Here is a 27602-nt window from a genome sequence, read left to right on the forward strand (position 1 = left end):
AGCAGCTTCGCTCTGCTGGCCTCCTGCTGAGCCGCGCTGCTCAGCGAAGCCGTGGCATCGCACCGCGGTCATCCGGACCACGACGCACCAGCACGGGCCATCGCGACGTTCGGCGACGTTGGGTGACGCGTAAGCCAACCGACCCACTGGGCCACGTCATCGGCATCGCACCGTGGTACCGGCGGTAGGATTTGTTTGAATCTGAGAGAGACAGTTAATGTATTATAGTGACTTGAGGAGTAGAGTGTTGGTAGTGTGAGGTCGTGCCTGTTTTTGCTGTTTAGTGTGATATATGTGTGCTCAGTCGCTATGATTTCGTTCGTTTGAGTGGTTTTGTTTTGTAAATATATTGTGTTGCCATCGAATGAATCAACTTGTACCGGCGGTAGGATTTGTTTGAATCTGAGAGAGACAGTTAATGTATTATAGTGACTTGAGGAGTAGAGTGTTGGTAGTGTGAGGTCGTGCCTGTTTTTGCTGTTTAGTGTGATATATGTGTGCTCAGTCGCTATGATTTCGTTCGTTTGAGTGGTTTTGTTTTGTAAATGTATTGTGTTGCCATCGAATGAATCAACTTGAGCCTCATTTCTCAGCCGCGTGAGAGAGAGGGGGATGTCTAAACCATACCTGAGCAGCACGTGGGAAAAACTAAACCTGTGGCTTCTGAAGAAAACAGCAACGAGGCAGGAACAAAGTATACAAATAATCTGAAATAAACACCGCGAGCAATCATTCTACGCATACGCAAACATTAACTTAAAATTGTCCCTCGCCTCATTCAAGTCGCTCATTCCCATGCAGCCAGTAATGCTGACAGTAGCGTGAATTTTGTTCAAGCGTGTGCCGAGAAAAAACCCTCTATTTAGCCGCGCTGCCTTTATGTACATTTCTCTTTCCTCCCACCACCACTAGTGACCCATTAGTGTAACGCTCTGACAAGCTTTGAACCACGTGTTTGCAAGAGTCGCTTTCTTTGTGTGTGTTGCGCACACTCCCCGGCTATGCATTCTCTTTTTTTACGATTTTTCGCTGCCCTCCAACCACGATACGATTGTATGAACATGCTCCTTTCCCTTTCCCGTCCCTCTCCCTTGCTGTATCGGGTGTATATAACAGTGCGAACTCAGTGTGAACTCAGTGTGTACTTTAATGAAGTGAAGTCCACATCCTGAAACGATTGAAAGTAAACCCCGCTGTTATCGTTTTTCACACGAATGTGTTTCTTTACTCATCAGATTATGTACGCGCTCTTTGTGGGATTTAGTTGCATAATAACATCCCCTTTAAACGGCACGACACCCATTTCATGCACCGTATCAACTGTTGTTCGAAAACACACGTCCAAGGGTCCCCGTTGGGTGTGATTATGAATAATCTCACAAACATTTATGGTTACTCGACCAAATAGGCAGACTTCAGGGCTCCCTCCGTACCTTGGGATCGTTGAGACCGTTCGGCGTGCAGATTCTGCCATATTCCTCGACGAGGACCGTCACGACATCGTTCATATTCGCCTTCACAGCCACTTCGAAGTCGTCCCCCATACGAGATACGCTATTGGCGAAAACCTGTGAATGACGTGGTAAGAATTTTAACACCTTGAAGCAGAAGAAAGCTGGAGTGGCAGTGCTTCGAAACTCTTTGCGGGTCACTTTGAAGGTCATGCCTTCTCTACACTGCGAACGCAGTGGTGCCAAATTTTAAAAACAGGAACACCTTACGTATCACATGATTCAGAACACTTGTGGAAGGGAAGAAGCAAGTGAGCTCTTCCTTCAAAGAAGCCATCAACACAAAATACAAGTTTGTTTTATTTAAAAGATCTGCTCTTTTATAGTACCCTCAGCGCCAGTCCGGCAGCAAACGATGCTTTATTCCCCGAGAAACTAAACAATAGAAGCCACAACTTCAGTTCTTCCGAAAGATTGAACAATGACTTATTAAGGACGGGTGCCTAAAATGAAAGTAAGGGTTTTTACTTTAGCTGCCGCTATATCCAAACCCCGCATTTCGTTACCCTGGTTACCTTCGACTTTTTGAGATGGCGCAGCGCTACCACTCAAGGACCTCTGTTAGCGTTAAGTTTACTTCTGACCTGGCCTTGTACGTGTCATATTTTATTACAGTTGATATTAATCGCTTAGTAAAGCGTTGAGCATGCATGACTTGAAAAACAGGGTCACAGAGTAAGTGGCAGCGCCGATTATATCAGTTGCCAGTGTCGTGTCACACAAGCCTTATACGACAGACAGCTGTGCTAGCGTCGGCCGCACTAGCTGCTATCTTTACGTGCTCGTTCGTAACTTTTCTTACGGCCATACAGAGATTTTGCTCTACGTTCAAGCACAAGTAGCTCGCTCAGCAAACTTATACTCCATGTCACTTTGCGTTGGATTTCTTGGCCTCATCCAGTCGCAATAAAAGAGATCTGATACGTCATTAGTTCAGTGCGGGAAGTAGCTGGAGTCGCGTGCATGTTCTCCACTTTCCTCATTATATAGGTTATTTGAATTAAGCTAACGATAAAAAAGAAGAAAGTGCACGACAGCTGCATCTTACCGGCACTCACCTACGGGGCAGAAACTTGGAGGCCCACTAAAGGGTTCAACTTACAGTGAGGACGACTCAGCGAGCAATGGAACGGAAGATGATAGGTGTAACGATAAGGGACAAGAAGAGAGCGGAGTGGGTCAGGGAACAAACGCGGGTTAACGACATAGTACGAGAAATTAAGAAGAAGAAATGGACGTTGGCAGGGCATGTAATGCGAAGGCAAGATAACCGTTGGTCATTAAAGGTAACGGAGTGGATTCCTAGAGAAGGCAAGCGTGGCAGGGGGCAGCAGAAAGTTAGATGGGCAGTTGAGATCAAGAAGTTTGCGGGGATAAATTGGGCGCAGTTAGCACATGACCGTGATTATTGGAGATCTATGGGAGGGGCCTTTGCCCTTGCCCTTCAGTGGGCGTAGACAGGCCGATGATGGTGGTGATGAACACTTTCTTGTCGTATCCTTTCTTAGACTAAACCCACACACATTCCGCTCGAGCGGAAACTCCTGTCCCATTGTATGAAAGCCTCTTCGTTTTCTTTGTCAACATTCGTAATAGCGAAAAGAAGGGCTCACTTACGTCGTTAATGTAAATGTATCCTTTGTCGCGAATTCCAGGCACGCTGAGAAGGAAGGGTGAGCCCGGCTGAAAGTTGACCTTGGCCTCGTAGAGCATTAAACCGTGAGCCTTTGAAAGCAAAAGTGGAGTGAAATTACACCAGCTTCCTTTATCATTATTACAAACATTTTTTTCATTACGATAAGAAATTCGATTACGTCAGCTTTTAGGCCTCGCGCAAACTTTGTACTACAGTTCAAAAATGACTTTCGAAATTAACCCTTTTGTTAAAACGACAATTAACTTCGGTGCCCAACACGATGTCAAAACAGCTCCATGGGTAACGAAAAGAAAGGGAAAGCCGGCGTGCAGGCCGCACGACTTTATATTCGTGACGCCGCTTGTAGATTAATTTATACGGAGCTTCCTTTACATGAACCGGACAATGTCAGGTCGCGCCAATTTGATTTTTTCATGCAAACGCTTCTGCGTAGACTTTCGGTTGAGTCGGTCGTCTGGAAAACACTGAGGAGTGTTCATTGTGTGGCACGTTTCATTGTGGTGGTGCCGCCACTTTTTTTAGTTTGTGGCATAGAGGAACCATGCAGATGTCGGTGGCTGTTGTGGACAAATATATATATATATATATATATATTTTTTACGTGGCTTGCTCGGCTAGAGAGGAATGAGACAACTCCGTCTTGCGACCATTGATTAAAAAGGAAAAAAGTGCACGCGCACGGCTTGCGGGCTGAAGCGCCTTCGTCGTGATCTTCGCTCGGAGCTCCGTAGCACAGAGGAACACGCTACAAGTTCACCTGCGTTTATCGGTCTATAGATTTCATATCGGCACTTTGCTCGGCGCTATTGCTACTTTCTTCCTTTAATGTCAAGCCAGGTTAACCCTGGAATTCTGAGTCCTTTCTCCACTCGAGCCTCCAGTGGAGGGGATCCTTGAAATCGATTTGCCTATATACGTAAGCATTGCTGAATCCTCCCCTCAGCCGAGTGAAAGAAGAAATGGAGTGGAAGAGGGACTCAGAATACGGCCCTAAGAGTACCGATGACCACCTGGCTAACTCCAAATTGTTCGTATTTAACCCACGCATATTCTGCTTGTAATGCAATAGAAGCCGATAACTAATACATTAAGTGCCCTTACTCGTTTTATTTATATTTCTAGCTTTTTGCACTAATTCATTCGCTAACGCTCATTGACCAACAACAATTTAAGAGAGACCTGCATGACCCGCATGGTCTTGTTTGCCAAGTATTTGGTTTGCCCACAACTTGTCCCCGTCACTGTCAGATCGCAGATACAGCCGTTAAGGACAAGCCTTTAGTCGGCATGTTTGAAAAAAATCGTGGAAATGTGGCGGCTCTGCGCAGCATTGGACACGCAACATATCTGCATCTACAATATAATTCTAAGCAACCCGAAACTAAAATTTTACCTTTTCTTCAAATAATCCTCATGCCGCAGAAAACGTAATCCAGTGGTCATCTTAAATTCCGCCGTATTCGATAGGCGCGCTTTTATTATAATAAAACAATCACTCCTGATTATTTACTTATCCAGTGACAAGCTACATTTTTCTTCGAGCTGATTACAAATGCTACATTATACTCGCGGTGTTTCTGCTGCGGTAACTATTCCAAATATATGTTTTCACTTCTACTGCCACGTATCATCTTGCGGTGAGGTGCAGAGTGTCGATTTTCGTACCCCTCGTATGGTCAATGCCGACAATGATGGTAATCTGCATGATTGCAGGAAACGAGGAGGAAAAACAGACTTTCGGAATGGCAGTTTCAATTGTGCCGGCGCTCACCGTCGCGATAATTCTGCTGCAAATGCATGTAAGTATATCTTCTCACGTCTACTGCCCCGTATCATCTTGCGGTAAGGTGCGGGTTATCCATTCCCATACCTCTAGCAACGATACATGTCGTATTGTCAATCCGACAATGATGGTAATTTGCATGATTACACACAACGAGGAGTAAAAGACACTTTCGGAATGGCAGTTTCCACTGTGCCGGCGCTCACCGTCGTGATACTTCTGCTGCAAAAACATGTAAATATATATTTTCACGTCTACTGCAACGTATCAGCTTGTGGTGAGGTGCGGGGTGTCGATTCCCGTATCTCGCAACGATACGGGTCGCATTGTCAATGCCGACAAGGATAATAATCTGCATGATTACAGGAAAGGAGGAAGTAAAAACAGACTTTCGGAATGGCAGTTTCAGTTGTGCTGGTGCTCACCGTCACCATACTTCTGCTGCAAATGCATGTAAATATATCTTCTCACGTCTACTGCCACACATCAATGTATGTAATTATTGTTTGCGACATAAAATGAATTATATGAAGGAAAACAGATAAAAAAATACGCTGGCGATTACGATACTCCCTAATAAATTTGAGAGCAGTGCGAGCTGCAGTCTTCTCGGTGACGGTACATAGCTGCTGCGTTTCAGATAGTGGTCGCGTCATCAGTGAACGCACGACGGCGCACGCTACTCTGGCGTTATCTCGCAGCACGTCGCCGCCGCCAAGCATGTCTCGCGCGGCATTGGCATACCGCCCTCCCCCTTACACTTTCGCCATACTTTCCTCCTCCGCTTTTCTGCTCGCTCTATCTCGTCTTTCTCCGGTGTCCCCTTTCCTCGCTCGATTACAACGAGGCCGACAGTGACAGACGACGCGAAATCACAGGAGCGGGCGCTTAAGAGCGTGGCTCTAAAATGCGAGTGCTAACTCCTCTAAAGGAGGAACTGCACAGAGTGCAGAATGTGATGGCTGGTATAAAATCCGCTTCAACCACAGCGTCAATTCTGGTGACACAGGTAGGGAATAAGAGACTTTAACCTAACTTTTTTTAACTGGGCGCCGCCTCAACTCCAGCGGCTATGTCATCCCGAAGGGTACGTCAAGCGAAATAAATTTGTTGGGGCAAACTTCGTGTTGAATGAAATTTCGCTCAGACAACTTTGTCGCTGTAGTTCGGTTCGCGTCAACATTCTGGGATAAAAAATAAAATTCCCGCCTCAAGAGCGTGAGTTTACACGAGTTTCGCAAGTGGCATTCATAACACACTTGTGCTTTAGCCCTTAATCTGTCAACAGTTTGCTAGATGCTTTTGGCTTTAATCAACAGACTACCACCCACTACCACCCACTAACGCACACCCCGGACAGCTGTTAAAGGGGCCATTAAGATAAAATACACGTTCTGTTCATGAAAAAAAAATTACTTCCTTTGTCCCAACAGTGATACCAATTTTATTGCAAACATAAATTAGATGCTCCAGACATTAGAGAAAACAGAGGAAGCAGTGGCGACTCCCCAGACAGTTTTCGGCGATTTTTCATGACGTCACAAAATCTTGTTGACTGGGTGTTTGTAGTGGGTCTTCCAGTTCCGTTTGATCGTCTCACTTGAGTGCTAACGGGCATTTAACATACTGGTAACCATGTTTTCTGTGTTCTCTCTATGGCGTCACTGTTGACGTCTGTAGCGTGGTACTTGGAAGCGTTTTCCATATTTTTTGCGATTTTTTAAGTTACAAAAAAGCATGCCTTTTGTGGCTGGAATAAAGCTGGGTGAGTTACTAAAGTCTATGTCTTTAAAAGGAAACGAGGGAGAAGGTCTTCATGACCCTTTAAAGGAACACAGATTGTCTAGATAGGCTCACAGGATGCCTCTTACGGATGCTCATTGTCCACTTGAGGGCGCATCGGAGTGCCTCCGATAGTGCCCACGACCAAATTTTGGAGGCGCGCCTTTTTGCTTGCTTTAGCGGAAATTCTCAAGAGCTCATGACACTCACTCTCGTGTTTGTTTTAAGGATGGACCGCTCTGTGCGTACCTTCGGACAAGCGTTTCTCCAGAGGGTCGGCATACAAGACATTCCGGTACAATAAATTAACCTGTGTACTCCAAAGAAGAACCGCTGCAACAGTCCGTTTGCACTTACGTGTTCCACTTCCTCGAACGTAAGTGGTCTCGTGGACGACACGCTGTGGGCCATCGCGAGCTGCCGCAGTCCCGTAATGCCAAACATCTGAAGCCCGAAAACCAGTAGAAAAAAAATAACTAAATGCCTTGATTACAAGAAATGCGTAGCCGGGCTTCCAAACACGCGTGTCCAGATGTCTTGGTGCAAAAAAGTTTGCATAGGGTTATCCACACGATGCTACAGCTTATCACCTTCAGTACTGACCATAGATGTAGTCAGACAGCCGGGTATCCATGTAGCCGTTATAGAACATTATTTGTATTCCAAAGTAATCCTCTTCATTTGCTACCAGAAATAGAAAGGATCCATTCCAATAAGCCTCTCTGGATTAACACTATTGAGATACATACGTCATAGCCATTGCGTACGCGTCCGGAGCTATATTCCTTGCAGTTAGAGGGCTACCTTGCCCACGCAATTAAGAATTGAACTCCCTAAATCGAGATATAAAGTTTCTGATTCACACCTACGCTATACTAAAGACCCCCTGCAGTCCTTTTTGAACACGGAAAGCAAACGAGCCTAATGATTGGATAACGCGGCCGCCAACATTTGAGCTAAATAATACATCCCCATACAGGTTCGCGTAAAAAAAACCAGCATCAGATCTTTCGTTGCAAAAAAGAGCCTTAAAGGCCAACTGCACTCAACATTTCTACGTCTTGAAAACTATATTTCTGTGCAGTCTGTCTATAAAGGCTGCGAGATACAAAATACGCGCGTGCACGGCGCGAACGACCAGTGAAAATCGGCTACTTTGAAACCTAAATTGAGAAGAGCGTCGCCATTACGGCTAGGCTGAAGTGACGCTGCAACCGGCGAGCGGTCGGCCGGAGCAAACCTACGCGCAACACCTTTGCGCGGGCGAAAGCACTCGGAAAAGCGCGCCCGGCGGCGCTGGACCAGTTCTCCCGCCTAGCCGGAGGACCAAGCACCCGGCCGGCCAGCACGTCCCTTCCGCTTCATGGCTGTGTCGCGATCCGCCGGCAGGTGCAGCGTTGTCTGCAATGGAGCTACTTTAAATGTTTCCAACTGATTACTGCTGCATTGCGCAGGGCTGTCAGTCATGTGCCATTTGGTTCGGTGGTACGTACTTTATGTTCAAAGTAAATTTGGCATAGGTAAAATTTAAGTGCAGTCGACCTTTAATTGTCACATTGTGCGAAAATGCGGCGTTGTCCTTCTTGTACAGAACATAGCTGTCGCTGCATAGATATGGGCCCAAATGCGCGAGTGGATTAATTTCGATAAAGTAATTCCATTATTCCGAGAAAAAATTGGGCGGATTAGAGTTTGTGTGATAACTGAACGCGGGTGTTAAGGGTATGGAACCGAGCGCGTTACCGCCACACTACATCATCGCGTTGTCAGCTGGGTGGAACAATATTTGGCGTAGCACGTGATGCACTGACATCCCATCACACGACAGGTGATCGTGAAGGCACGTGAAAGAACAGGCTCACGTCATCCACGCAGAACTCTGATTATGGGGAAGTTTTGGCGTGGAGTGTTTTTATCCTGCCCATCGAAGTAAAAAGAAATGCAGTGCCGCTTTCTGTTGGCGATAACTGTAGCTTTTGATGTGCCTGCAGGCACGGCGAAAAAGAAGTGCGGGCCAGTCCATCCTGTGGAGGTGGCTGGGAAGCGAAGCTTTATACACCCCCTACCACGGGTGACCATGGCCCGCTCGCGTTAATAACACGTTACACCGTAGTAGTTACATGTTCTTTACAATTTCACTTCAGCACGACCTTCAGAACGACTTAATGATCGGTGTGATGTGCACACACAGACTTTCCGTTTTCACCGCAGTTATATTTTGTAGCAGCAGCTGCGCGTCTGCGTAACACGGGGGGTTGACTGCGGTGAACACAACTGAGACTGTTTCTGGTTTGTTTCGTACGAATCGATCGTTGAGCTGTTGTCTAATACCCGAAATGCAAGTAATCCATAGATCGCCGGCAGAGACAGAGGTGGAGTCATCTGTCATGCGTCGGTGTGAGCCTCCTTTAATTTTAAGTTACTCCTATAGCGCACGCGCAAGGCACGCGCATGGCCGCTACACGTGCCGTGGACGGAGCACGCAGCGGTGCGAGATGTCGCGGGACGCTATCCTGTGGAATTCAGCGAGAACGAAAGGGGGAGAACCAGCAGCTGTGCACGGTGAATACACCGTCTGTCTCCCCCGTCTCCAAGTGTGCTCGCAGCTCAGTTAGTAAGACAACGGGCTCGCCCTGCGCTTCTCGATTCCGTCAAGGTGCGATTCAGCTGGCGGTGCCAGTATTTTCTTTTATTTGTCCAAGGAGTTTTCTGTTGACGCCGATCGTCGGGACAGAACCCTTGGCTGGTATAGGTACAAAGCTTCGCTTTAAAAGTGAAAGCATTCTCTCACCGCCGCTTAAGGCATCGAATACCGCACATAAACTCAATTCTCAGTGCCGCGAAAAGTGCGCCTCGTAACTGTTAGGATGAAAGCGTCAGAGCCGGCGCTATCACTGAGGTTGCACAAGAATAATTATCTCTCCCAAATCCATGCGGAGCCATTGCCTTCCCGCTCAGAAAAAAGTCATTCTTAGTTCAGCGGCTATTACGCCCCAGTTAATAGATATAAGAGAATGGATTAAACTTACGTGTTCCATTTCAAACGGCCCCATCTCCATCTTCTCCGCCTTTCTGGGAGCCCTGCCCAGTTGACGACCTGGCAACCACTGCGGGATAAATTTCTCAATCGTGAAAATTTTCCGGTTGATTTTTCTGTATATCGGCAATGAAGGGAACCGTGCGCCTGCGCGCGTGAGAGAACCGCACAGGCCGCGGCTCGACAAAATAAACGGTAGCTTATAGCTCCTAAACCACGAGAATCGGAAGTAACAACTCAAGCGACTGGAATGGAAAGTAGAAGCCAAAAAGTGTCCGGCCGCTGAATGGCAGCGTATTAACATTTCCTTCATAAAGATGCAAAATAGTTTAAAAATCGAATGCATATATTGTTTTGGCGATATCAGGATTGGGCTCAGGGGTCTCTAGTGTTTTGGCAAAGAAGCTATCTCTTTCCAGCATTAGCGGAAGCAAAGGGTTAAGAGTCAGTTTTTATTTATTTATTTACTTACTCTTTTATTTATTTACTTACTCTTTTATTTATTTATTTATTTATTTATTTATTTATTTATTTATTTATTTATTTATTTATTTATTTATTTATTTATTTATTTATTTATTTATTTATTTATTTATTTATTTATTTATTTATTTATTTATTTTTATTATTATTATTTATAGTTCTGCTCGTAGAAGAGTGGAAAGCGCTGTGAGTGAAATAAACGACACAAGCATAAAAAAAGATAAAAGAAAACTAGTAAGAAAGTAAAGAATTACATAAGCGGTAAACACCGCCAAATTAGGCTACGCGATTAAAGTATAGTGTGCGCAGGTCATGTTCTCATCTCTTCCGGCCGATATATGTGCGTTTTTGAGCGAGAAAAGTGCGTTTGGCAGAGAGTTTCGCTCGCGCCACCCCTCTTAGCCGATTAAATGACGAAGGGCTTGCGCTCGGGCTCGGCGAAATTCCATAGCGTTCCTCTTAAGCGAACAACAACAACAACAAAAAAAAAACTACGGACAAAAAAGACATGGACAAGTGCTTGTCCTTGTCGTCTTTGTTCGTGTTATTTTTGTTGGCTTAAGAGGAACGTTATGATTAAATGACGTTGGCTGTGACTACACCGAGAAAAGTGCGCACGGTAAGGTTTACAGGCTTGACTCATAAAGTCGTCATTGACTACAAAACTGGTGAAAATAAAAATTTTAAGAGCGCAGCTAGCATGAACCTACCTAGCAAATAACATTAATCAGACAGCGGGCAATTACTTAGGTAGTCGGTGCCAACGTTTCTGGATGTTGGTCTGTGCAGCGGTCGTGAACGGCGCATGCATTGCAGAAAATTGTGGTTGATCCCTCTTTCATAGGAATCGGTAAAACAAGGAAGTGAAAGGTGCCTTCACAGGAGCAGTTGAATGTTAAAGGAACCTCCTTCATGTGCGAAGGGTTCGCGAGCCTGACCCCGCCAGACGAAGTGACGCCGACAAGCGAGTAACAAAAAAATAACCGGTTTATCCCGGTCAACAAAACCAAAAATGATATGCACAACAACAAAAGCTTGAAAACATAACGGACATGGGAACAACGCGACAGCGGAGTGTGCCTCAATGGTCTCAATTCACGCGCGTCCCCGCACTTGAAGGCGCTGGCATCGAGGCGCCAACTGTCGGCGCTCATTACCGTCATGATGCGCTACTTAGCTCCGCCTCTCCTAGACGGCAGCGCCATCTGGCATGAGTCAAAGGGAAGGACATAAGGCGCGTTTTTAGTGCTGCTAACGTCTCTGTTCACAGCGCAGTGGGCAGAGCGCCGCGTACTTCCCCGCTGTGGCGAGAGGCGAGAGAGTTAGTGGGCTCGAATCCGGGCGCCACCGCGTCAAGGGCACTTTTTCTGGTGACGTCACTTCCATGACGGATATGACGTCACTGAGATCTTGATATACCCGGGCATAAAAGACTTTCGTGTTAAAAAAATCAAGGTTTGGGACTCCATGCACCGAAGCTGCGACTGGGTAACGTGACAAGCTTTAGTGAATGCTGCAGTTGAATTTAGGCCATCCGTAGATCTTTAACGTGCGCCAAAACCTCGACCCTCGGGGGTTATCGTTTCTCGCCTCAATCAAAAAAAAGAGAAAAAAATGGCATGGCTTGCACTATTGGTGCAAGGCTGGAGAAACTGTTTCTCCAGAGCCGCTGAAAGTTCTCCATGACTGGCCGGAGGCCCGGATCGTGTTGTCTGCAGGCTTTCACATCTCTCCAAAAGTGCACCGCGTTAACACGCGCTAGAAAACCTGCGGCAACCAGCCTCTCGGACTCCGCGTCCGAAGCTAGAACTCGGCGTTTGTGCTCCCCACTTTAGGCGCTAACGAACGCCAACTGGCGAGGAGAACATCACGTGAGAGATCACGCCATGAATGCCGGGCAGAGTGTTCCCGAAGGTCGAGCTGGCCGTCACCGGGCGGTCGTCACCAAGTGCGCGCTCACGTGTTCTTGGTATTTTAACGGCAGAGTGTTAAAGATTTAAGTTCCAGTGGGGAGCGTTATCAGGAAACTCAGCCTCCCCGAGCACACGTGAACGCGCGCCTCGTAAGGAGCGCCCGGCGTCGGCCAGCTCGACCTTCGAGAACACTCCACCCAGCGTTCGCGGCGTGACCTCTCGCGTGCTGTTCTCCTCGTCAGTTCTCATGCGTCAGTACTTGAAGTGGGGAGCAGAAACGCGGACTTAGCGCTACAGACGCCGAGTTCGCGAGGCCGGCTGCCTGGTTTTAGCACATCCTAAAACCAGGCACTTTGTTCCACACGCTCACAAGCGCTCGCAATTTTCTCGCTCCTCGGGTTTTTTTGCCTGTTTTTTTGTTGCTAAAGCCACTGCGAGTGCCGAGGACGCTCAGCGGTCGCCGAAAGGCACGCGCTCGCGGGAGCTCGACATTTTCTTGGTATTTTTTTCCTGCATACTTACCACTTGTGCAACAGCTGCGCTGTTCAAGATCTTCTCAGCAATGAATTTGTGTTTAGAAGTGAAGCCGACTTTAGGAAGGTCGGTAAAAGCTTGGTCGTTGTTGGGTGGCTTACTGATTGTACGGTTTAATGCGCCGACGCAACACAGGCGATGAGGCGCGCCGTAGTGGAGGGCTCCGGATTAATTTTGACCACCTGGGGATCTTTAACGTGCGCCGAAATCTCGTGCACACGGGCGTTTTTGCTTTTCGCCTCCACCAGAAAAGCGGCCGCCGCGGCCGGGAATCGAACCCGTGACCTCGTGCTCAGCAGCGCAACGCCTTAGCCACTGAGCCACCGCGGTGGGTGTTAGGTGGCTTTTCCGCATTGTGTTTTGCCTAGTGCAGAATACTCACAATCGCTCTGAACGCTTCCCCAGCGCACCGGCGCGCTTTGAGCGGGAGTTGGTGCCCTACAACAACCCACAAACAGCTCCGCTGGTCATCAATCTTTACGGAGAGGGATAGCACTAAATTATTGAGTGAGTCATACTAACTATTAGCGCTCGACTTATTGCGTAAGAGATGAAAAAAAAAAGCACCGGAATAGACAAAGTAACTTGCCTTAGATATGGCAGATCGGATGGCCTTAAGTTTTTTGGTCGGGTCGCCGCTCTCGGTGAGCGGGGCGTCGAAGTCGCTGCTCGTAGTGTAGGGAGTGAACTGTGGCTTCACTGCCGTTGGGCGTTTGACGAAGGTAGCTGTGAGAAGTACGCCGCCAAAGAAATAAAAATCGGCAAGGATTGAATTCGTCTTCGGGGAACTCAGATGAACATAAACATAACACACATTTTATTTTTATTTGAAGCATTCACTCAACTCAGTAGCCGCCCCGGGGGATGTTTTTTTTCTTTTTTGTTAAACTAATATTTTCAAAGTTTTAAGTTTCCCGCAGTAATGTGAAGTTGGACGTCATTTGGGAAACAGCAAGAACAGAGTGGTCGCCGTATTCATTCTTACTAGCAGATCAAACAATACTACAATTATTACAACAGATTCAAAAAATCAAAACAACGGAAGTGATACCACAGCTTTCTTCGGTGATGACCGCTAGTGTGGTCAGTGTTGTAATGCAACTGGGATGTAACGGAGTGAGGCGACGTAACAGGGAAAGTGCCAGAAAGTGCTTGGTGAGTCTCCTCCCTCTAGTCCTTTGTTCCCTTACCGTCCAAAGCTTAATTTAAGCTCACGTTAAACCAACGCCTCCTAAAAAGGAGGCGTTGGCGTTGGTTAAACTTGGCATGACGGTTATCCTGACTTCCCCTTCGTTTGAACGTTACAAGCTTGCATGGTGCGTAGTCTGTCTGACTGTGGTGGCCGACCGTCTGTCTCTGGTAACTTTATACAGTTAAATATTATTGTAGTTCTTTTCTACATTTGAATAGTAAAAATTTGTACTTTGCATCATATCACAAGCGGCCTACGACAGCCGTGTTATCCAAAGTATTCGGCCCTGGTCATCGAGTTGTCGACTATCTTGCACTCACTATCATTACGACCAAACTTTTCGCAGTTCGTACAGCGGCTGTCCTAAATAACGAGCCAAGGGATCAACTTAATCAATAAAAGCAAAAAATATGCGAGTACGCATTATATGTATGCATAAATCAAAGGTTTGTATTTAGCCACGTATATCCGCATAAAAGTATCAAAGACCTTTTCTACAGATTAAATGATATTAGGGCCCTTTTATCCCCGGAATAAACACTGACATCTAAACTGGTCTTTGGCCGCTACCTCCAAACCTCAGAATTTTTTAACTTTAATGGCTTCAGAAACGTCCAGGGTTTTTAATCACATAGAATGTAATCCCCAAAAACTCAAACGGCAACTTTAAATCAATTATTTGTTTGGAACTTATTTAATTCAAGCACTTTGCGACACCCAATTTTTATAAAGGTCTCAAAGTAGCATACAAACCTAGTTTCTTAGTTGTAAATCCCAGAGTTAAAAAAAGCACTCCCTGTTTTGAGAAATTTGAGAAGTAACTTGTGGTTCTCATCGAACTCATTGAAATACATTTTCAATAGTATCAATGGCGGCGGACGTCGAAAAATTGATTATACCTGATAATTAGGGAAATTATTTTCTCTGCCTTAATTAGTGACAGTCGTCGTTACGGGACTTCACGGTGCTATATCATGTTGTCGAATGGAATGCCAGTATCGATGGAGCTTAACTCTGGTGGCGTTAACCTCTTGTGGGCACCGTTGCACGAAAACGAAGGTGTTTTTTAAGTATGGTTTTCAGTATAGTGGAATAAAAATTTTGACAAGGGTGAGCTCACGTTTTCAACTTGATAAAAAAGCATCTCGTGAAACACACATAGCCATAAAATTTGAAAAGAATAAAGCCGTGCTTACTTTCCGTTATCACATAAATGGATTCACTGGTGATTGAGAACACATAGTCCTTGTTAAGCGATTATCAAGATAGCCTTGTTCTTGCGAGTTTGTTAGAAGGTCTTAAGCAAGAAAAGAAATGGGATCTTAACGCTTGTCGTATGTGACGCAAAGATGCTACTGTGTTGCTCTTGATTGTAACCCTTAATAAGCTACGTGAGCACAACAGTTAACGATGTATTGTTCTCCCCAACGTAACGTTCGCCTTACGATACTCTCGCGACAACGATAACTTTAAAATTATAGCACTTTTTCTTAATACAAATATGTATTACCATTCATTTCTACGGGTAAAAAACGCCGACGGGAACTACCTTGCTGAACCAATTGCCTGTCCTTCTGGCAGCAAGTTAATCACGTAGCTTAAGGTTGCTTTACATTGCTGATAATACTAATTTTATTTTCGCGATGCCATTGCATGACGGCACTTGCACGATAAAATCATGTGGCTTGATAACTCATGCTGTAAACAATTTATTATTAAGGAGCTATTGTGTACCCACTGGCTATTATGTCAGGCAAACCTCAAGCCTTATAATAAAAACAAACAAACATGGATAAAACGCGTAGAATGCAAGAAAGCTAAGAGACTTGCTTCTTGATACATGGCAGCTCTTATGCACACAAAAACATTCCTGCTCACCTCCTGAGGTGAACCCGAACGATGTTCCCCCGTGAAGCATGTACCTGTAACGCCAATACACAAGAAGTCGTCAGTCCTAAAGGTTGATGAGTTCCTTTAGCGGATTTCCTGTTGGTACATTCCAGTTGTTAAAAGCTATGAGGACACCTAATCACTTCCTACGATGTGGTAAGGGATAGCGTTTCTTAACGCCGTTGAGTGTTCAAATTCTTCACCGCGTCTAGTGCCAAGCTGGATCGCAAGTGACTACTGCGGCGCCGGGCGAGGGGATAAGCAGCGGCAGGGGCACCGGATACTGCGGAGGCTCTGCGCATGCACAAGCGTTGTGTAACATTGAGCGCTCTAATTATTGGCATTTTATTTCTGAAGCAAAACTATTATGCATATTAAAACGTTTCTAGACAAATAATTTTGAACTGTTGTATATCCGAACGCGTAATTTGCTACCCAAAGGGCCTAAATTGATTCCCCGTGGTGATACAAGGTATACGGACATAGGGCAAGCATTTACTATGTTCCTGCTGTGTTCAACTAACTTCGCGAAAGGACGTGTGTTTCTTCTTTCTTTTTCTTCGGCCAGTGTTAAAGTTAGCTAGCACTATGAGTTAATTAGTCAGTAACCAACTCGCCCAACTCTCCGCTTTAATCAACCAGCTTCGTGGCAGCACATCAAGCATAAGTTCAATATACAAAATAGAACGGTTTTTGTGAAATAGATATTAAATTTACTGCCGGCATCCCCCGCTGTGTGCGTTTGCCATATATCTTTATATACACTTCGATTTCCCAAATTTGTTCTTCCCTTACTTTGCTTTTGTTTTGAGTATTTTCTTATTGTCTCTTGTTATCACCCCTGGTTTCGAATTACTACCAAGCTCTGCCACTCAAGGCTTTGGCAGGCGAAACCTTTTTCCCTGTTTCAATGCCAAAACAAACGACTTCATCACCATCATCAAACACGCGACGCGTTCCTTTTCCTTTGTGCTTTTGTAGCGTTTCGCGTGGACCTTGAAGGGCCGTGCTGCGCAAGCGCGAGGAGCAATAGATTTGGATTGGATTGGATTGGATTGGATTAAATTTGATTGTATTGGATTGAATTGGGAATTCATTCCAATCGGAGTATGGGTGTATAACGAATTCGGTCTGCACATGGAGGAAAGAATACTCAGGAGAGGCCCCTAGCATCCCAATGCATTGCGAAAAGTGTGGAGGAAGTTACGTCATTTTTCTTGAGCCCATGGACAATGTTGCTTACTCGTTTACAACTGCGGCGGCCGAATTTGGGCAAATAGAACGGACAAATTTTTAAGGCGCTTGGTATGTCGCTGCCTCGCTACGCTTGCAAACCAACGCAGTCGCTACGACAAACGTTTTTAAATTAGGCCAGTTTGAAAACTCTGCCGTCGGAGGCGTCTGCGTTCGCCATCCCGCGAGCCTGTTGCTATGACAACGACAAACGCTACTTTGCCAGGCTTAAGAGCTGAAAAATCGTCCTTCTATCTCAAAAACGAAGGCCGTTTTTCGATTGAAACTTTGGGTGAGGGTTAGAATGGGCAAATTGAAGGCGAAATCAACAGCTTAGAACACGATATCACAGCGAGGAATTAGCGACGAAGCTGTTTTCGCTTCGAAGCGGGAGGGCAGGGCGACGCCATGTTAGTCAAATCAAACCGGAGACAGCAAAGTATGATGGGATAGAGTGCTGGGCTCCGTGGGCTCAAGTCATGGCGGGACTCGGCTTCACAAATGTGACGTCAGGGCCTCTCCTAACCTTTTCTTTCCTCCATGGGTCTGCACATTCGCCGGTCTGCGCATTCCAGAGGAGTGACATCATCGCCGCGTAAGACGCACTGGCGCCGGCGCGTGCCCAGCCGTGTGCCTCCGTTGTGCATTAGCCAGGCTCTGTTAAGCACAAAAACCGATTCGTAGAGTTCGTTGAAGGCGTCGTGTATTCGATTCTGCTGTCCTATGGGAAAACGTATGAAGGCCAAACCGGACGATGCTCTAGTGAAAGATTAAAAAAAAACTATTTTGTACACATAAGGGGATCAGTGGCCACTTAGGTGTCCACTGTAGAGATTGCCGAGGCTGCGCCCCAATCTTTCATGAAACAGAGGTCATTGCAAAGCACAAAGATTAAATATCCGGATAAATATTTGAGGCTGCGGAAATAGAGCGCTGAAAAGAAAACTGTGTGAGTGTACCCTTGCTGTCCCTATCCCAAAAAGAGAATAATTTTCTGTCCCACAGATAGTTCAGCAGGTGTTTGTGGCACATGACGTTGGTGCAGTGTGACGATTGCCTGGGTTATCACAAGCATGCATGTTATTTCTTCTTGCATTTTTTTACTTTTACTGTCAGCGTACATATGTGACTTGCCGAAAAATAAATTTCAGTTGTTGATTTGATTTGATTGTATACGGTTTAACGCGCCGACGTAGCTCAGGCGATGAATCACGCTGTAGTGGAGGGCCCCGGATTCATTTTGACCAGCTGGGGATCTTTAACGTGCGTCGAAATGTCGTACACACGGGCGTTTTTGCTTTTCGCCTCCATCAGAAAAGAGGCCGCCGCGGCCGGGAATCGAACCCGCGACCTCGTGCTCAGCAGCGCAACTCCTTAGCCACTGAGCCACCACAGCGGGTAATTTCAGTTGTAAGTCAGAGCTCGCGGTTGTCACTTTCTTCGTGTGTTCCGTCTGTGTTGCGCTGTTCCCCTCGTCGTAAATATGCACCAACTCGTCCAAGCCTTCATCATTAAAAGTGCACTCACAGGTTGACCGACGCCTTGGCGAGGATGACCGTTCGTAGCGAGGAGTCCACCCCAGACAAGGGATAGATCCGGTGAGGCTCAGTCCACATGTCATAAGCGCCGACGTGCAGCTCCGAGATGAAGAGAGGGCCCGTCGGCTGGCATATCCGCAGATCCGCCAAAGCCGTCGATACGTTCTTGCCTAGAAAGCACGAGTCCAGAAAGGAAGCGTTAACGTTAGATATTATCTCACCAAGGCGTGATCGCGCTGGTGTCGGTCACCATCTTGATATTGGCAAAAACAAATGAACCGTAAGCACGGACGTTTTTCGGATCGCGCCCTGGTGGCAAGGTGTTTTTGTGAAGGAAATGAAGCAACGGTGTGACAAAACATAGATTGAAATGCTCGCCAAGGGAGAGTAGAGAGGAAGATGTAACGAAGGACAGCAACCACCTCGTACGTTCCAGAATTAGTTTATACTTAAGCATGCCTCTAATACCCGCTCTAGAATTGAGGCAGTTCAAATGACACGCACGAAGAGGATAACAAGACAATTATTGTCATAGCGTGACTGGTCCCACCCGAGGTACGGAGATGGCTGGCTCGGTCGTCCGTAGAGGACAGACGCTACCTTGGACAACAGTTGTAAGCCAGGATAAAGGTATGAACCTTTGTTCCCGTTCGATTGTTCTCTCCGCCCTGCGCAACTTCCCCGACCTGGATAGTCGGGTCGGTGAACGCTCCACGCGCCCAGACGGCTTTATAGGGACTCCAATAAACGTTGGGGTTCCTGATTTCTGTCTTGTGTCTTTCTGCCATTTCTGCAAACAGAACGTCTCCGCAGCCATTACAACACCACACCACGGCAGGCGGTTCCCGTTTAAGGGAGTGTGAACATGTTCCAGGTGTAGTATTACTTTTCCAGACAAGGCGATCATCTTCTTGTCCAGCCTTGATCCGTACCTTGTCCGACAGAGATGGCCGTCAGTGTGCCTTCAATGTCTGGGCAAGCGGGTCGTGGGGACCTGCTCATCTGCATCGTGGTGAAGAGAAGCGTCTCCGTTCCCAGTTCCTGAGCCGTCACGTCGCGCAGGTGCCGCACGTAGGCACGGTCTCCGGCCGCGTTCTCCACCTGCGCTGAACGAGTCGCCCCGCCTCTTTGCATCCGCTGTCAATGGCCAACTGCGTACCGCAGACGTGGACGCCGAGGTCGCCAAGCGACAGATGATCACGCCAACCCTCTGCTCCTTTTTCACTTAACGGAGACGCTATGCGACGATGGGTGGAGATTCTTTAGCACATAGTTCTGGCGTAATGAATGTACATGCTTTGAAAGAGCCTCGTCAATCTTTCTCTCATGCTCCTGGCTCCAAAAAGTACGAGTCGTGAGTTATACGTCGCCCTTCAGCACGACTACTTTTGAGAAGCAACACCGGATCTGGGGCTGTTTGCTACATGCTGGAAAGTCAAAAGCGTACAAGGAATGGAGGACGGAAAGAAGGAACGCACGGTAGCGCTTGTGTGTGTCACTTCTTTCCGCCCTCCCTTCCTTGGGCGCGTTTGACTAGACGCGAGTTTCATTCCTGCTTTTGCAACGAGTAGGTTAAATGTACTCGGAACGTTCCTAAGCTTATCTGGGTGTAACCACTGCTGAGACAGCCATCCTTTTAAAGCGAAGGCTTTCTTAGTGGGACCGCTGGCGTACCTTAAAACACTAATGCATTTCCTCAGAGACCAGATGGCCGACCAAAAATGTCTTATCATGTCTCTGGAGTCTGGACACACGGTGCGTTCGAGAAACAGGGGTTCCATTGTGTCAAAATGATTACTTGAAGATCGCGAAAAGGGATCATGTAGAAGGGGAACAATAATATACCTCTATCTCATAAATCACGTATCGGTATACTTTTAGATTGTTCGTAGATTCGCTTGCTGATTGTGCGAGAAATGATCGCATGAGTTCGTTCTTCGTTTGCGATTTGGGTCTTTGAAGGTTTCAGAACCAGTTGGACGCACTTACAGCGAGGGTTGGACGCGCTTTGAGAGAAGATTTCGAGACTTTGACGCAGTTTTGACGTTAGCAAGCTTTCTTGCCCTCTTCTCTTAACTTCATTTAAGAAATTATGCGAATTTTTTCTCGTGTAATGTTTAGAAACAATTGGCGGATCTCTTGCTATATGTGAGAATCGACTTGAGGCGAAGCGTATTGTGGCATACTTAAGTTGAAATGACTTGCTCGTTGAATTGCTTAGTGTTACCGTGCTTGGAATAGTTGATTTTTCGGAATGGTGAGTGGTGGCGAGTGCGTCGAGTAAGACGAGATGCAACGAGAAACGTTCACCGTCTCAACCTTCCAGGCAAAGGCGCCACCAGCTCCAAGAGAAGAGAACATGATACACCCGTGAACTGGGTCTTCCCCCGGGCTCCCTCCTCTCCCACCTCCTTAAGTCACTACCCAGGGATGCACCTCGGGCGCGGTAGGGGGAGGTCAGCGTTTTCTAGGGTACCTCCCCAATCATCCAGTAACCTAGTTTCCATGAAACGCTGTGCGCATAGTGTTTGACCATTCAAGTCATACAGACCATACACTCGTGGTAACAAAGGAGGTTCACAGCATTAAACCTGACCCATTTTTTAATGCACTACACCTAACACAACAGTCTAGATTGTGGTGAAATTCTACCATTCATTTCACGGTTCGGAGAAGAAAGGCGAACAATAAAGAACTCCCTTCCTTTTTTCGAATGCGATACCCACCTGAACCATGATGATTGGCCCACCATTGTGGACTAGGAGGGGCTTAATGTGCTTGAAGAGTTCCACGAGGTAACGGTCTGCGAAGGTGATGTACCCTGCAAGATACCGCGGCGCTTAACAGCAGCTGCATGCGGTCATATAAAGTTTATGCGGCTTGATACCTGTCGTCTTCAGAAGAGGGCGAAATGGGCTATAACCACTAGCATAAACGCATTTAGCACAGAAATCCAATAGTTTTTTTTTCCAGTTTGATAATCGGCGAGCACGTGCGCCACAATATGTTGCCTTCTACTTGTCTGAAAAAAAAAAAAAAGAAACAATACTCTATGAAGTCATCTTTGCTGTATTTCTTTCCTGCATTTTACCACGCATACACTGAAGCATGAGCCGAGTAGTAAGGCGTTCAGTTTAGATCTCATTATGGTTTGCACGCAGTTTGGAGGAGGAGGAGGAGGAGGAGGAGGAGGAGGAGGAGGAGGAGGAGGAGGAGGAGGAGGAAACCTGAGGAACCTTTATTTAGGCCATCCAAGGTGCTGCTGTCTGGGCACCCCAAAATTAATTTAAAATATTCATGGTATTCTTGAAACCTTTGCGGACTTTCCGAAATACAAGGCGAATTTTTCAATGCACCGAAATGAATATACTCGTGCAATAATGCACTGATTATCTTGATTACCACCACAAAAAAAAAACACGTTCTAGGAAAAATGAGACAAAGTGTAAAGCCCTTCATCCTTTTTGTCCTTTTTTTGCGCCATTAAAGCCCCAGTTCTTTACCCAAGCAAAACAACGCCTACCAGCACTCGCAGCTTCTCGTAACCGTCAAACACATGCTGTGAAAACGCTGCCACAATTCCGAATTGACGCCCTTCGAGTTCAGTTTAAGCATGAAGAGACGAAGTTTGGGAAAACCCTGTTATAATGTGACAATCGGTGACACTAGTGTATCTAGTGACACTGGGTGACACTATAAATAAACGTAGACCGTGAGTGAACTTTTTTGGCAATTGCCTTCAAGCTACGCTTGCTGCTTCGTTCCAACGGCCACCTCACACCACTAACCTCCATCAATAAATGTTTTTTTTAACACGAAAGTGTTTTATTCCGGGATACACGAAAATTTCACTGACGTCATATCCCTCACGGAAATGACGCCAGTACAGCGAAGCCAGCAGCCTGTAAAGGGTGCACCCCTGAACACAAGGTCTTCTTGCTGGGAAGCAACCTTTAGTACTAAAGAGTGCGCTTTACTTAGGGTTGTTGGTTTTCGGGTTTTACATTTTAACATGGAAGTGTTTTATGCCGGGATACACGGAGAATTCACTGACATCATATCCGCCACAGAAATGACGCCGCTGCACTTTTGCCGAAGCGACCAGCCAGCAGGACGTCACTCGCCAAGCACACCCACAAGACAGCCGCCGACCCGCAAATCATGCCCAGCGGCAGATTTCGCTGCAAATTTCACTTTCGTGTTTTACCGATTCCTATTACAAAGGAAGCAATCACAGTTTTTTCTCTATTTCGCTTTCCGCACAACCGTGGCAGTGCGCAGTGTTCGTAAGCAACTAGCGCGCATTTTTCAAGCAGCTTTATTTTCTGGATAGCCTGGGAAGAGTCATCATACATGGAATTATTTAAGGATATGACGCACAGACAATTTTGTCTGCCCAAACAGGCTTAGCGCCATTTCCTGCTTCCCGATATTTTCCGCCAGTCAACAGCACCCGTGACACCCGAATAAAGATTAAGGAAAAAATAAGTGTGGGGCTTTTAAAAACTCAGCTGTGGATATTTTTATTAGGGGGGGGTGGGGGAGGGGAGGGCGGAGGGCTCATTACTCTTCGTTATGCACTACGACTTATTCACGGTGTCTCATATATATTCTACATTACCCGAAAGTTGTAGCAGTAGTAGAGGTCTGATGTCATTTCGCGAATGCTGTAGATGGCGCATCCAGTAGAACGCCAGTGTATCGGTCTAACTTACTTGTATCCATTGACCGGAGAGGTATGGTAGAATCTTTCCGCAACAGCCAATACGGAAGACCGCCCTGCAAGATGGCCGACATGGTTACAAGAGTCGCACCCAGTTCGATGGATCCGACACAAATGGTGAAAGGGTCGCACTGATAACGCGTGACGCCTAGTTCGCGTAGCAGATATCGCGCTTTTTCTTTATATACATTTCTGTTATATCATTGGGTCGGAACTCGTTGTGGCAAATGATCCGCCTATAAGTGGTAATATCTTATTTCTACAGTTCCTTTTTTGTTCTTTCAGTTGTTTGAAATCAAGGCTGTGCGACAAGGCTATAAACGTCTTGTCGGGAATAAAACGCAGCGGCACCACCGCTGAACGCATCCCCTGCACGAGCGCAGCTGGTAACCCTCCCCCTCTACTGTATTGTTCGCAAGTAAACAATAATAAAGGCAGCTTCGAGCAATGGTTCCGCTGTAAAATGGCATGGCTTTGTGCTTAGCACAAATTCGCTAACACAGAGCAGGCGGAATCAGAAACCCTGCATGTGCGAGGCGCTAGGTGGACGATACCAGGTTCCTCGGATATTTTCAACTAATCCGCGGCCTTCCGCACCTCGCCTTCGGACTGTAGCTTGCGGGCGTCGAGTTCTTCGTTTCAACTTATTTTTCTAGAGATGATAGCCCTGCTTGAGGTATCTAAACGGTAAAATTTTCGTCTGTCTGTCTGTCCGTCTGTCCGTCTGTCTGTCCGTCTGTCTGTCCGTCTGTCTGTCCGTCTGTCCGTCTGTCTGTCCGTCTGTCCGTCTGTCCGTCTGTCCGTCTGTCCGTCTGTCCGTCTGTCTGTCTGTCTGTCTGTCTGTCTGTCTGTCTGTCTGTCTGTCTGTCTGTCTGTCTGTCTGTCTGTCTGTTCAACCACTCGGCCAAACAACAGGTCAAAGAATGTTTTACCACGAAGGCAGGACTGGTCCAAACCACTAAAACTTGTGCGAGGACTAATACATATCCACATTAATCAGCGCAAAGAAAACCTCACACGTATTTGAGAAACAATCTTTGCACATAACCGATAGCACTGGCGTCTTTTCAACCAAGAATACACGTTGTATCGGTTTCGATGATCGCAAATAATCAAAACAACGCTTTAGAAGTGGTGCCGAAGAGACGCGAGATAAACGCAGACACTTGAACAAAGCATGTCGGCTCGAGATGTTGTTTCCGGTACAACAGAATAAAAAAAGCCCCAACATACGGCGCGCAAGCAGCGCGAGGGCGGGTAAAATTGAATTGAATTCAGCAAGCCTGCACTGTATTCGCCGCGCGAGTAGCGACACGGGAGGAGTAAAGCATGGTGGGTGGGAGGGGAGATAGAAGAGAGAGTTTCGTGGCAATGAAGGCAGAACATTATCGTCTTTTGACGACATTTGCAGCAAAGCAATCAGATACGCGTTTTTCTTTTCTTTCTTTCTTTTTTTTTGTCGTTTGTAGACGGCCTATACTCACCATGTCCCGTCCAGCGCCGATGTAAGGGCCCGGCCGCAGGATGACATAGAGGCCCATACTGTGGGCCGTTTTCAGGAACCTCACGATGTCGTGCTGCCCGCTGAAGTTGAAAACGCCTTCCTCGGGCTCATGGCTGCTCCACTCGACGAAGCTGCATCGCGAGAGAGCCATCTTTCGGAAGCCACAAGTAATGCTTCCCGGGGGACGACGTCTCATTGAGTTCGTAGCTGCAGCCGTTACGCTTTATTGGCATGTTTTGCACCGCCTTGAGCAGAAATATGTCTGCCCGAGTGTAAAAAAATTACAGCGGGCATTTTAAGGTATTAATCGACCAGATTTAGGGGAAATTCCCAAGGTGGAGTAAGTCTCTGCAAAGGAAAGTTTGACATCCACCTGAATGCAGCCGTACGGCTACTAAGGAAAGCTATACAGCTTCCTCAGGACGGACCAGGACGAATTTTTGTTGAACTGCGAAGTTCCTGAGGAAGCTGTATAGCTTTCCTTTGTAGCCGTACGGCTGTTAAGGTGGATGTCAAACTTTTTCTTTGCATTTTAAGGCAATTTACAATGTGTTAGTGCGAGGCTTAGTCTAGCACACACGCACACCCGAAACAACCGAGCCGAGAAAGGAGGTAAAGGACAGCTGCACAGCTGCATACGTGTCGATGGTGTTGAGGCCGGTGGCTCGCGCGTCGGCCAGGCGCTGTTGCCAAGACTCGGGAAGAGAGCGGAAGTAATGCACAGATCCGGACAGGATTCGAAATGGCTTGCCGTGCAGCAGGAAGAAGCCATACTGTGAATCGATGGCGAACCCTGGGTTCCGGTACCAGGCTTGCTGCAATGCATGATTGCACGGCCGTTTTTAGTTCCTGCCACACTTTCCCGGTCAAGCCTAAGCACCTGATATATATTTAGCATATTTAGCATTTACAATAACAAAGAAATTGATTTCTGTATCGCGTACGTCTTTAAAAAAGCGCGTGCTCGAAGAGTGCTTTCTTTTTCTTTTTTGTTCAGCGCCGCGGGGATTCAAGCTCTAACCATGTAAAAGGCGTGACTGTGAAGTTCGTTACCGCACACTTTATTAACGAGATTAGCATGCTCTGAGATACTCCCCATTCCAATGTATAGCCTCTCACGCCTAGGCAAAAAAATGTAACATCCAGTGAAAAACAAAATCCCAAGTATCTGGTTGCTACGCTGCAAATGTGTAAATGCAATATAGCCTGCCGCCCCTGAACCAGCACCGACGACTAATTATTGAAGTTTCGCTCACCTATGAGTTTACAGCAACTCATATCATTACGGGCCAAAATGGATTCTACTTCCTTTGAGACAATGACACCAGACTCAACCTCAAAAATTCAATAAATTGTCCATCAGTGTACAGTTGAATTGAGTCTGTTTCTTTTGTAAATAAGTTTGAATAATCTTCTTTCTTGTACGAACATCGTGTTCGCCTAATTTCAAATCATTTTGTTAGTTATACAACCAGCAGCGCCGTGGAAGCCCTGTTGGCTTCAGCATTCCGAGCTGTTATAGACTAACTCTCCCTCCTTTTCCTTTTTAACTCGCGTAGACCGAAAAAGCTGCTCCCCTTCTCCTCCCTGCGGCACGCCCTCTCCTTTCGGCCCCCTGTTTGCCTCCTGCCACTCGTATTTTCATATAAGATGGCTTTTATTGTCCCTTCCCAGCACTGCATGTGTTTACAGCTGAAGCCAACATTAAGGAAGTCTGTGTAAACTTGGTTTGTGTAAGCTGGCTTGTCTACATTGTGTGTTGCACTGTGAAGCCTACTCACTAAGTATAGTGAACGAGGAGGAAGGTGACCGCCGATGACGATCTGGCCGCGGCAGCCGAGCTGAAGCGGGATGCTCGTCAAGATCCCGCATGCCGCGAGGCAGAACACACAAGGCGTGGGCGTGGCTAAAATCCCGCTGTACCCTTCCTCGGCGGCGTGTTTCCAAACGCTTCGCTGCACAGACAGAGCACCCACGTGACATGTGTGAGGTCACTGCGCGCGCTGTTCTTTTTAGTGCCTGCTAAAAGGAGCTCACCGTTCGGGCTCTGTGGCCTCGATATAGAGCACTGAGTGCTGGGGCTGTTTTATGCCTAAGTTCTTCTTTATTATTATTTTATTACTTAGCTTTTTTCGAAATTTTTAAAACACAAATCAACGTGTTGTTTCTGGTAATAATAGTGATTTAGTATGTTTTTGGCAGCTTTAGGCTGGGGGCGCAGCAAATGACAGCATTTAATTACCGTTCTTTTTTTTTCGCATTTTTGCCATGCGGCATATATAGAAAAGATAAGACATTAGGTAGAATAAAAAGGCCGGGTACAAAAGCACAGGTAGTCAGGAAATTGATGACCCTGTACAAGTCTAAAGATAGGCATGGAGTCCGGTCTCGTGTAAAAAGTTCAGCAGCGACCTGCAGTAGCGGTCTTCGTGCACCCACCGGTTGAAGTCCCCCGGTTTATCCCACCGAAGACCAACCACTCTTAGCGCACTGTCCCGAGCTGTTCTGGTTCCTCTGCACGTCCACAAGAGATGATTGACATCAGCTTCAGCCGCCGAAGCCGGATACTTGGGACATGTTCCTGGGTCTTCTGGTGCGGGTCTCCAAGTCAAGGTGACTGAAGGTGTGAGAGCCACCCCAGCCTGAAGCCTCCTCAGAGAAACTTCCTCCACCCGGGAAAGATAAGGGGGAGGGAGCAGACACGCGGGGGAATTAGGGCACGTGTGTCCCTTCTCAGAAGAGATTTCATGGCTAAAATGGTAACAATTTTTTCAACCAATTAGCGGACAATCTTTCGCACTCTCCGGCCCCACCTGAATATG

At 46.7% G+C, this 27602-nt stretch overlaps 1 protein-coding gene across 1 annotated transcript in view; it reads right to left on the minus strand.

Annotated features, from left to right (window-relative positions):
- The window catches only part of LOC144175314 (beta-galactosidase-1-like protein), a 37107-nt gene that overhangs the window by 4340 nt on the left and 5165 nt on the right, over positions 1–27602 (minus strand). The window contains exons 2-13 of the mRNA XM_077704396.1: positions 25420–25595; positions 24761–24911; positions 23269–23332; positions 21280–21374; positions 19486–19654; positions 18543–18723; positions 15771–15814; positions 13290–13426; positions 9763–9840; positions 7091–7177; positions 3129–3236; positions 1434–1568 (exon numbers count right to left, since the gene is read on the minus strand). Coding sequence (XP_077560522.1) covers positions 1434–1568; positions 3129–3236; positions 7091–7177; positions 9763–9840; positions 13290–13426; positions 15771–15814; positions 18543–18723; positions 19486–19654; positions 21280–21374; positions 23269–23332; positions 24761–24911; positions 25420–25595 — 1425 coding nt within the window. The remainder of the gene's footprint in view (positions 1–1433; positions 1569–3128; positions 3237–7090; positions 7178–9762; positions 9841–13289; positions 13427–15770; positions 15815–18542; positions 18724–19485; positions 19655–21279; positions 21375–23268; positions 23333–24760; positions 24912–25419; positions 25596–27602) is intronic.

The sequence above is a fragment of the Haemaphysalis longicornis genome, unplaced genomic scaffold, assembly GCF_048455015.1.
Source record: "Haemaphysalis longicornis isolate Haplotype H1 unplaced genomic scaffold, Haemaphysalis longicornis Haplotype H1 scaffold_3, whole genome shotgun sequence".
Taxonomy (NCBI): Eukaryota; Metazoa; Arthropoda; class Arachnida; order Ixodida; family Ixodidae; genus Haemaphysalis; species Haemaphysalis longicornis.